The sequence below is a fragment of the Rhamphochromis sp. 'chilingali' genome (genome assembly GCF_963969265.1).
Source record: "Rhamphochromis sp. 'chilingali' genome assembly, chromosome: 13".
Taxonomy (NCBI): Eukaryota; Metazoa; Chordata; class Actinopteri; order Cichliformes; family Cichlidae; genus Rhamphochromis; species Rhamphochromis sp. 'chilingali'.
In genome coordinates, this window is record NC_137940.1 from 37,067,738 (window position 1) to 37,080,176 (window position 12,439).

Genomic DNA, 12,439 nt, shown 5'->3' on the forward strand with positions numbered 1-12,439 from the left:
TACTCACTCAACAAAACAAATAAAGTCATTTTAGGACAGAAATTTTGGTTTTTGGCACTTGAAGGAATTGTTGTTTTCACGTCATATGGTATTGATCGGAGAAGCAACTGACTTCGGCTAGTGCCGGGCATTCATTTTACTTGGTTTTAGGCACTTCTGTGTTATCACTTGCCAAAATCTGACATTGCCAGTGAGAATTACAACCTGACAATTACGAGTGTCATTATTTAGATAATTTGATAAATGTTCTCGGATGTCTAATGACTCCAAGACTACAAGGTACAAAGAAAGATATAAAAACAAATCAAAAACAAGTGCTGCTGAGCACTTTATTTATCTCGAGCAAAGACTGTAAATCTTCCTCGCCTACATGTGTGGGTACATGCACAGTAAAGAGAATGATAATGCACAATTTATTCGCTTCACATACAAACACAAACAAACACTTTTCTAGAGAAAAAGATTTTTTTTAAACTATTATAATATTACACAGATTTTATCACCTTTTCTCACTGCTTAATGTTTTTGTAGGGACATAAATTTTCATCTACTTTTTATTAAACATAAATTTGATCTACTTTCAGACAAAATCCTGCTGTAAAGGCAAGAGTGGAGGAGCGGTAATGTGGTGTAACAGTACCTCTTTCCATGCACTACTGCTCCAGGGTCTTTAGATAGCGCCTCCAGCTCCTGCACCTCATCCACCAGGGTCTTAAAGAACGCCTTCTTCACACTGTAAATGAAACAAAGGTTTGTAAAACCAGAATCATACAGCAGATGTCTGAACACGACTGAACCTCCACAGGCTGATATTTAAAACCAGTTCGACCAATTCAAGCTGGTCGGAGTGAATCAGAAAATATAAAAACCCTGACATTACAAATTGCTCCTGACACCTCGAATCTGCAACAGGCTGATGTCAACCAGACCAGAAATGCAATATTTCGACTTGCAGAATGGAAACGCTAGAAACGTTTGGAAGTCTGGACAAAAACTTGGGCGGGAATTGCTTCAGGAGATATGAGAGATTCTGCAGGAATTTCCTGAACTGGATGTGCATTAGAGCGATGATGAGCGAGGAGAGCGGGGAGAAGACTCACACTTTGTAGGCCACGTCGAAAATCAGCGAGGTGACTGGGATGAAGAACAGGCCCATCCAGAAGACCCCTGAATTGAACATCATGTCCGCCTGCCCCACACACACACACACACACACACACACACACACACACACACACACACACACACACACACACACACAATAGAAATCAGATCAGATAGAAACACAAGAGCTCCACAACCACTACCATCCTCTACAGCGCCACATATCCAAACACATACATAACAACAGCAGCGGTTTTATTGTGGAAACAGAGAGAAGATGGGTCTAAATAACCGACTCAGTGTGGGTTAATCCTCCATGACTCAATGATACCATGTTTTTGTTTGCATCCCCCTCCACAGGGCGGAGGAAGTACCTGTGATCTATTTAGACAGCGGTATCTCTTTCAAAGGAAAACAGCTCAGATGTGAGCCGTGCTGAGAGCTCCCGTCGGTGCGTCAGCGCAGACACAGAAACGCCTTCTGCGGTGCGTCGACTGCAGCAGCCACTCAATCTAAGTGAGTGTTGATGAAGTGTAATGTATGTAATTATGTGAGTTCAGGTTTAATGTTGGCAGTTTATCACTCCAGAAAACCAAAAGCAGTTAAAGATGTCTTGTTCAGCGGCTTTAAATGGGTTACCGAAAGCTAGTTTATAATGTTTGGCTCATTTCTTATGTTTTCTTGTACAGCTGCACGAACAGTCGTTGTTATTGTAGAATAATTTGCAAATAGTTGTCTTGATTAACTGTTTGGCCTTAATGTCAGACAATTATGTGAAATCCCCATTACATGCAAAAAAAAAAAAAAAGGTTCATTGTCTCCAACATATCATAAATTTTGAGTTGAATAAAAGTTCAGACAGAAATCATTCCCTCCGTTTTCACATAAATCCTTCAAATGATATTTAAACACAGTAAGTTAGAAATGTTCATGTTTGAGTAATGGGGTTACTTTCTGTGTCCAGGGTGCCAGGAAGGCAGTGGGTCGTTCTGGTGGGGGCAACAACCTTTAAGCTATGAGTGTGAGGATGATGTTTGCTTTGGCCCACTGCAGTGAGACTATCTGTCATTACATGTCAAACTGCAAAACTGGCGGTCCTTGCATTGTAATGCGCCGCTTGTTTAAACTGCTAAGGCCCCCTCGACAGTGTCCTTCCTGTAACATGACACAGACATGGCCCTAAGGATGCACAGGCACGCACACACATACACACACATACACACCGATCAGTGTCAGAACTATCAAAGCGCTCAGGTTTGCTCAAATGAGCTAATCTGTTCGCCATTACCTGCAAATTGACTTTGATGTCTGACAAAACACCGGGGGAGAGGAAACCCCAAATGACAGGAAATCAAAAATGTTTTTTCCCCTACAGTGTGAGATGGGACACGGATGAATAGAGCTTTTCTGTGTCACCTGGAGGCTGAAAATGCACAAGATGAGGGAAAATTGCTGTGAAGCACGAGATATTTTCACATCAATTTTGAAATTACGCACCCCGGTGGAAACATTTACTGTTTTTTTGTGTTAAGTCAGTTTAATTATTTTTGTTTTCATCCGCTGTATCGTGCCTTTTGATGGGGGTGTTTAAGCTGTCCTGAGACGTATCAAAGAGTTTAGAAAAATAAACCTTTTAGTCGTTCTCAAACCGAACAATATTTATACTTCTCCGTATTTAAATCTGAGCAATGTAAACACACAAAGGCCTGATGCTTCCAATCTCAAGTTTACCCTAAAATTCAATTATTCTGATGATGACATTTGATATAATAATTTCTACTGCATGCTGAGAAAGCAACATAGCAATGCCAGACGTAAACAAACAGCATTAATCATTCTCAGTTTGTTATTTTTGCACCAAATTTTAAAAATCCAAACAGATCTGACCAGTTGCAAACAACAAATGTTTGCCTTCAGGCATCTGGAAAGGCTCCAATACTACAAGCGGGGCCATCAGAGTTGGTAGATGCTAGCAATGTCTCATTCCAGGGGCCCCCTGGGAGCTGGACAGGGTGAGAGAGGTCCGGGGAGCAGGGCTGTATTTTTAGGACAAACCAATAAACTTGTCTGGCTGGACAGACAGTAGTGTCTGCTGGCATGGAAGGGTGTGTTTTGACAGGCATTGACCCCCTCGTGGCCACACACCCACACACAGACAGACTAGACACACAGAAGCAATCACACACACACATATGTTGACACACACAAAATGCTGAGCAGTGCAAACACTGCTGTTATTTACTTTGAGCCACACTGTGTCAAACTTGGTTTGAGGTATTCAGCCTTATATGATAAATATGCAGTGAATCATATGCTACATGGCACGTTTGCATTTCCTCTGCTCTTTCTTTTTAGGTTATGTCCTTGTGGTCCAGTCATGGTAATAGACAGAGGGCAATCATACAACAGGGTGTCTGCTGAAACAGCACAACAACAATATATTTTGCATGTTTTACCTCTAGTCCATGAAATCTGTTTTGGTTTCAGCAATGGCGCCAGTGTTGGGTTGATAAATTCATGCTACATTTCCTAATAATGGGTTAGAAATTGGTTGGTTGTTGCGATGAGATGGTCATCCTAACTCATCCTTCTCACACTGTCAAAGTGTGGTGCCCACCCCCTAGGGGGGGCGTAGAGCCATTGCAGGGGGGGCGCGGTATGAAGAGGGGAAAAAAGAAACCGCTTGGACACTGCTAGCACGGGGCGCCCACACAAACGCAAAGCAGGAGATGAAGCATCACTGAATATGTTTCCAACCCAACTTCATTCTAAGCCAAAGACTAGAAAATACGGTGAAGCAAATCTGCCCTTTGGCTTCACCTGCACAGTTGCTGAGGTAGGTCTCCCTGCAGGATTGGTTTCCCCTGCATCAGGAGCAGCGCTGGGCTGTTCAAATCACAGACAAACAGGATCCCAGATTCGTGATTTTTACTTTACAAACACTTGTTGTAATGACTAACTACTCCTGACATGTTGGAGATGTTTGCTCTTTATACAGTAAAGTTGCAGCAGGATACAAATAACATCAGGCTGATCCTGCCACGATTTGTTCCTCCTGTTCAAATCACGGACAAACAGGATGTCACAGCTGTTTATGTTTTTGAACCCATTTTGCACAGAGAGGCATTTTTGAAAAATGTATTGATAACAGTGTTGAATATTATTACACAGGAAAAAACAACTACATGTAAAATAATCACACCATGACGCCTCTGCCTTTGTAAACAGAGGGACAGTAACTGTGTGTAAAACCTGCAGACAGTCAGGTTAACAGTATTTGTCTCTATCTTTTCTATCTATATTTTTTATATATATATATATATATATATATATATATATATATATATATATATATATATATATATATATATATACACGTATATATACACGTGTATATGTATACACACACACACATATATATATATACACATATACATATATATATACACACATACATATATATATATACACATATACATATATATATACACACATACATATATATACACACATATACATATATATACACATATGTATATATATATATATACATATATATATATATATATGTATACGTATATATATATATATATATATGTATACGTATATATATATATATATATATATATGTATACGTATATATATATATATATATATATATATATATATATATATATATATATATATATATATATATATATATATATATATATCCATAGGTCCCTCATCCTATTCAGGATGTGTGTATATATATATATATATATATATACACACACATCCTATTCAGGATGTGTGTATATATATATATATATATATATACACGTATACATATATATATGTGTATATATGTGTATGTATATATATACACACACACACACACACACACACACACACACACACACACACACACACACACACATACATATATATATATATATATATATATATATATATATATATATATATATATATATATATATATATATATATATATATATATATATATATATATATATATATATATATATATATAAATTAAGGATTATTTTGGACTGTGCGTCATGCAAAACCAGTGTGATGAATAGTAAAAAGCAGTTAAAAATCTGCCCCCACAAAGCTGATCAGGGGCCAGTGAACAAAATCAGAGCTGTGTCTGCTTATCAAGGTGGAATCTGAATGAAGAGGTTCCAGGAAAAAAAGTAATTTGTGATCTGCAAATCTACCTGGTTTAAATAAAAGTTTAAACATACAGAACATCAAAAAGGTAACTTTATTGAAAGACGTAAATCCTTTAACTTCAGAAAAAAGCTTCAAGGGAAAACTCAAAAGTATTTTAGGATTGTTTTTCCATCAAGACTTGATTCTTGATCCTAGGCATGAGCAGCCAGGTGCTCATGCCTAAGAAAGCCCATAGTCTCAGCAGCTTGAATTATGCTAATACCTGCCATTGTAATGGTAAATGTGAGCTGAGTTTGTCCACTGCTCCACTATTCACTCCACAGGCCCAAGATATGCTCTGGATTCTGCAAACAAGACTGTGAAAAGGCAACTTCATAACACTTAGCAGCTGCATCCAAGAGATGCTAATATTCAGACAGTGGCAGTTTGAGTACACAGAGCTTCTGTGTTTGACGTTTTCTTTTTGCTTTCAGGTAGGCTGAGAGGAGACGGGTTAGACTAATATGCTACATCCTGTCTTCGACTTCAGTCTGCATCTATGTTTTTTCCCTCAACTGGCTTGACCGGACACCAATGTGCATGTCGGCTTCAAGGAGAGAAGGGAAATTGAAGATGAAAGTATATATTTGGCCAAGTGTGGTTTCAACCCTCAGCGGCCTTTCTTGTGCAAATACAAAGTTCAGACTTGTTATGGAAGCATAGCTAGCAATCCGATAACAGAAGGGTATGAAACGCAAAAATCGTCCAACAAAGGCAATAAAACGGCGAACAGGGAGCCTTAGTAAGACAAGACAAGTCCACTACTTCTACATATGTCATCAGCAGAGACACACACCCACCCAAAAAATGCAGAATATGGAAAACAAACAACTTCCTCTGTTGTATTTTTCATCGACTCCATGTTATTTTTGTGTTGCTTAATAAAGACAGCAGGAAAAGCAGAGAAACATATAACTTATGACTTTTATAAACACAAGTCAGCAGTCTCACAGCCAACTCCACATGTGGCATTAATAATAACTCTTTACTCTTACTGTACATTTAATTAGGTAATTACACTAAATGTGTGTTGTGGTGCTTGTCAATCTTAGACAAGAACACTCTTCAGTCTTGGAGGAGGATTATAAGAATTAAGGGACAAAGGCAGCCTCAACGATGTGGAATAATATTTCTAATATTTCAAAAAAGTTAAATAGTCAGGAAGATATACCAATTATAGGGCAGGTTTTGGGGGGATTGTGACAATAATTCTAATCCGTGAACAGACTTTGCAGTCAGATCTGATAACCTGCCGTGTTTCTTTGCTCTGTTGTGTGTTTGTTTTGTAAAGAAAAGCTCATTAGGACTTTTATTTCACAGACAAGAGCATTCATCACGGGCAGGACTTTTGGCGCTTGGAGGAAATTTGGCAGTGAACACTCAAATCTTAGATTCCTTTTCAGGTATGCTACAAACAATAATAAACAACTGTAACTGAAAGCTAAATATGACAGATGATGGATTAGCGGTTTCAGACAGGTTTCAGCTTTCGCTGAGGTAGGGTTTTTTCCTCCACCCTATGCTGAAATAAGCAGATATGAGTGATTCCCTGCAAGTTCAAATGCACAAAATACAATGACAGAGTAAAATAAGTTACTGGTACTGTCGTTTATGAAAGCAGTAAGCACTTTTTAAAGCTACTAAAAATAAATAACTGAATTTTTTAGAAAATCCATGTCTGTGTTTTTAATATGACATCCAACCATCCATCCGTCCATTTTCTCCCACTTATCCGATTCACAGCTGTCGAGTCTACCACAGAGACTGCAAACCTATTGCAGAGCTACCACAGAGTAACAGGCAACCACAGGCAAGCATTCACACCTATGGCCAATTTAGAGTCACCAATTTGACCTAAAGTGGATGTGTTTGGTACCCAGAGAGATCCCACACAGACAAGTCCGAAGAAAGTTCCCAATTCAAACCCACGACCTTCTGGCTGGGATGCACGCAGCACGCTGATGCGCATTTTATGGAGCGTAGTTTAGATAAATGACACTGATTCACACTTACTGATAGCTTGAACTCTTGCAGCTCTTCCATTTTCCTCCATTACTGCATTAATATTTTCTGTTTACAAGTTGCTTCACTGCTTCAAAATAGAGCAGATATTTCAGGAGGCGTACTCTGAGGGGGAATAAAGTGGCTAACAGACGACTGAAGACAGGAGCGATGTAGTGGTTTGGTAGAAGAGTTCAACTAACGTTAAACTAAATAAAAGCAGTCCTGAATAAAAATCATTCATAATAGTCACTAAGCTGATCTGTTTCTCTAGAAATTGTTTTCATTCTTGTCCATGTCACACAGGCTGTCACAGAAAGCCCTGTGTATTCCTGGCCTGCTACACATCAACAAACATCTTTGCAAAGCTATTCCTTTTTGAAAAATAAGAGTCTCTGAGCAGAAACTGTGAAGAAGCCGTTGCAGTGTACAATCCATATGCTGATGACAAGCACTCGAGTCTGACTGAGTGATAGATGCTCCGCTGCAGCTTGCAGCAGAAATTGGAAAACAGCAGAGGTGTGAGCAGAGAGCGGGGGACAAAGTGTGCAGGGAGACAGCTGCATTGATAGCACAGGCATGTCAGCAGGCAACAGGTCAGTGCGACAGAGTGTGCATGAGACATCTCCTGAGGTGAGGCTAAGCCGCTTAGTGTGGCAGATTACGCTGCCTGAACAGAATAATCTGACATTTTCTTTTGATATTTGTTTCAGACTTCAGTGAGGTGATCATTTGGGACAAAGCCATTCTCAGGGAGTACCTGTGAAAACCATACGAGCTGTTTCGGGGTGTTTGGACGATTGATCCGGCACCTGCCCGGTCGTACGTCCAAGGAATATTTTGCCTGACATTGATGAATGGGTTCTTGTGAAGCCGAGTGCTGCTTAACATGTTAAAGGTGGTGAGCTGGGTTGTGTGTGAGAGCCGAGGCAGGAGTGGAAGGGAGTTCTGGTGTCTGTTATGCTGTAGGCCCTCGGGCAGTTTTTCAGCTGGCAGAGATGGGGTGGGGTGAACAAAAGGAGAACGCAGGAAAAAGCCGAGAGCATAAAAGAAAGTAGATATAAAGGACAGAGAGCGCTTTTTCTTCTTCTTCTTTTTACCTTCAAGTACACATTAGGGAGGCTATGGTGAAATATGCGGGGCTTCATCAGGGTTGTGAATAATCCTACTCTTCAGAGGCTACAAGGTCTTGGAAGTGGCGCCTGTGTCTCTGACTCCTTCTCGAGTTTCAGAGATGTGTCCCTGTTTGATGATATACTGGCATCCCTGAGTTAGGGCTGGGCATAGAGTTACCCACTACCCAGAGGACACCATTACTGTCTTCAGTCAAGTGCTGCAGGGTACGGATGAAAGCAGCAGGCTTCACAGACAGGGGATAGAATTAAGCTAATATACCTACTCCCTGTGTGTGTGTGTGTGTGTGTGTGTGTGTGTGTGTGTGTGTGTGTGTGTGTGTGTGTGTGTGTGTGTGTGTGTGTGTGTGTGTGTGTGTGTGTGTGTACTACTGAGTGAGTAGTACACTGAGCCCAGTGAGGGTATAGCAGTCAGCATTTCTGTACATGTGCACCTACTTATGTTATTTACTGTGTCACGCACAAACAAGTACCCAAAACATGTGGAGTTATTGTACGCCAAACATACTGTTGCAGTAGTAAAACCTCTGTCAGATGAGAATACTACATGCAACTAGACGCAACATAGAAATTCTTTCTTCAGTCCAAAGGTTAACAAAGAAAATCTGCCACAGAGATCTTCCTTTCCAAAAGCAAAACCTGCAATCATCTCCCCAACTGAACTGATCAGAGATGAAGGACATCTGACTCAGAATTGTAGCTCCTACAGGGATTGCGTGACATTTTGGGAAAAATCCTCTGCTTTCTGGCAGAATGTTTGAAGAGAAGATTGATACCATTCTTATATCTCTGTGGTATATATGAATGTACACAAGCCGGAGGTTAATCTGGCCAAATATAGAGACTGGAAGCAGGGGCTATCCAAAAATCACCACTTAACATGCTCTATCTCATTTGTTTGATCTGTACAAAAACCAAAGTGTAAAAATAATATTTTACTGCTTTCATATGTGCAGGATTATTGCTCTGTGAGCCAAAATAACATTAAGCACGCACACTCTGTAAAAAAAAGAGACGTGTTTGGATTTTATACCGATTAAACAAACAGGACATATCGTGTTAATCAGTGAGCTTTGTAGGTGCTAGTAGGTGGATCCTGTTACTGGCAAACAAAGCTGCAGCCTGCAACCAGTCTTACTGCTAGACTAAGCCAACTGTCTGCTGGCTGTATTATTATATCTAACAGACGTTACTCATTTTCACCATTTAATTAAATGTCAAACTCTTTCCAAAAATAATAATTTACTGAGCAATAATACATGAAAAAAGACCCAATCCTCAATCTGAGAAACAAAAAAATATAACTGTGCGCAGATATTTTTCACTTCTATTCAGCTTCACATAAGGCAGTACACTGTAGCTGTTTATTATGAGACAATATGTTCAGAGGATTTTAATCCACTAACTCAGCGTGTCCACATAAAATATACCCGGACTGAGTTTCACAAGCCATTTTCTTCCTTTTATTTCTACATTTCCCTGAACAATCTCAAGCGGTCTGAAATGCCCACAAATAATCAAACAGTGATGAATGTGTTACATTTTACATGTTAGCTGAGGCCTCAGATGCATAAAGTATTCATCTCAAATTGGGCACACAGGACGAATAAAGCTTTGTTTAAGTAATAAAACCCCAAGTTTTTCTTACTTGTCAACAAGACTAAAACCCACTTTTGTTTTTAAGGAACAGTTTCACATTAGGTGAATTGTAGAGGGATCTCTACACAGCACCTCTGCAAAGACAACATTTGTTGTAAGATGTCATTTTCCTCTTTTCTTTGAATGGTTTCCTGCAGTGTTATTGTTACGCAATGAAAAGATGCCTCAGTCTCCTGCCCACAATGTACTGGGAAATTTCACCTGTTTAATAGGTTCCCATTAACCACCTGTGGTGACAGTTACAGTAGTTACATTCACACGTAAATACCGGGTCCTGAAAGGAAAAAAGTAAAGAAAATATTTGAATAATTAAAACTTTTCTGGGCCTTGGTGTAGTCCCTCATTTCTTTCTCCGTCTGACAAAAAGCTATTTTACCTCCTCTGTCTTTAAGACAACTTTCTTCCAAGTTGTTGTCCCACATAAACAGAAGGTTTTAACCGCAGGTGTATCTGCTGAAACCACAGCCAGAGCTCTTTGACATCTTTGATATCCAAGAGCAGAGAAACACTGAATGAAACCTGATGGCTAAAGCAGCCTTAAGCCTTTGTCTCATAGTGATGTTCAATACGAGCATCCAACACGAAAGAAAATGAGTGGAAGGATAATAGGACGGATGTGATTGATGTTCAAGGGGTTGAATGATTGTCGGGTACATTTTTAGGCTATCAGTCACCCGTGTCTCTCTTTGCTTAGCTTCTAGACGGCCTCACTGTTTCAGTTTCACCTGTGGATACTCAGAGCTGAGGGAGAAATTTTAACACAAACACAGGGCAAATTGGCCCAATTAAGTCATTAGGCAACACAAGCCAGAGGTCTGACAGTTTACACTCCTCTGGCTCTACTTACAAAGATCTTTTTTAAGGTTTTCCCACCAGCTCCTTTCTACAGAAAATGAATCATAAGGAGCTACAGATGTGTCTATAATAGCTGATTATATCAGCAGTTTCTTTTGGGACTGGGGGAAGCATGTGTACGTGTGCACGCCGGCATGTGTGTTTACCTCGCCTGACATGTCAGGTGCCAGAGGGATGAGGGGCCACAAGGAGGAATAGATAGCGAAAAACACCACCCACAGGCCGATGCTTCCCCAGATGGCGATGTGACTGAACTGTTAGGAGCAACCAGAGGACAGTAAGTATCACAAAAGGTTTTGCGATTTGAGCACTGCTACAATTTACTCGAGCCATTTTAATCACGCTTCCTTGGGCTTAAAACACTGAATGCTCTCCGGTAACTTAAAAGAGGTACCGTACATTTCACTTGGTTTACATTTACAAGCCTAGCGAGAACATACCATAAAGGGATTTAGCGATAAGAAGAGGATGTAAAATTAGTCACAGGTATCAGCGGCCACGTAAAAGTGAAAAGAGATAACAGAAGCATAGCAAAAGAGAAGGAGGACTCAACTTACCATGGTCCAAGACGAGGTTTCCAGGCCGGCTTTAAGACAAACTGTGATGACGACAAACTGCGGAGACACAAACCACATGTTCGTTCAGCAAAGAGGATCATGTGAAGTTCATCCCACATACCTGAATTCGCAATAAGAAAGCATTTTACTGGAAAAAACGAAACTGGAAAAGATCATCAGACAATTGAAGAGAAGAAGACAAGGAAATATAGCTGATGTTTATTCGCTGGCATTTAAGAACACTTGGCTCACACACCCGAAGTCTGTAACACAGCAGAAACACTGCCAGGGAAGAAGACCGGTGCACTTACCGTGTAAACCATGTTGCCTAAGAGGAGATAGTCCGGAGTTCTTCCATTGCCAAAAACTGTATCTGTGAAGGGAATCAGCAGCAGAGGCTTTTAAGCTGTCCTTCTTCAGCTCTTAGGTTTCACATAGGGTAACACTTTAGGTACATCAATGTGAGTTTTGTCATAAAGTGCTTGGAGTGGAGCAGGGAACTAAAAGTAGAAACCACAGTCAAACGCTGCTTCCATTACTGTCCTTGAGAGAGCCTGGAATGTTAATTTCAAGGCAGTATGTGTATGCAAATCCAGCAGAATTGGTGTCCATTAATCATATTCAAAAACGAAAAGTTCTGGCTAATTTAGTGCTGAAAGAGAGGGTTAAATTATTTTTCTGGCAACATTTTAATTAATTCTGCCATTAAAAAGGAATCCGATGCTTTTCGTATAACTTCCTAAATTAATAAGACTGAAATAAGCTGTGAGTCACACAGACATATTGCTTCATACCGCCCAAGTGGGCCTGGGCTCTGGCTAAAATATCAACAGTGTGCACTGCCAGTAAAGAAAGAGAGGCTCCCTTTCCCTTTACTTCCGGCTGGTCACATGTCTTGTGTGCGCTGAGGCT

At 40.1% G+C, this 12,439-nt stretch overlaps 1 protein-coding gene across 2 annotated transcripts in view; it reads right to left on the bottom strand.

Annotated features, from left to right (window-relative positions):
• The window catches only part of atp8a1 (ATPase phospholipid transporting 8A1), a 119,325-nt gene that overhangs the window by 9,238 nt on the left and 97,648 nt on the right, over window positions 1–12,439 (bottom strand). For both annotated transcript variants that reach the window (XM_080900484.1, XM_080900485.1), the window contains exons 30-34: window positions 11,839–11,900; window positions 11,528–11,584; window positions 11,117–11,224; window positions 1,101–1,189; window positions 641–733 (exon numbers count right to left, since the gene is read on the bottom strand). In XM_080900484.1, coding sequence (XP_080756610.1) covers window positions 641–733; window positions 1,101–1,189; window positions 11,117–11,224; window positions 11,528–11,584; window positions 11,839–11,900 — 409 coding nt within the window. The remainder of the gene's footprint in view (window positions 1–640; window positions 734–1,100; window positions 1,190–11,116; window positions 11,225–11,527; window positions 11,585–11,838; window positions 11,901–12,439) is intronic.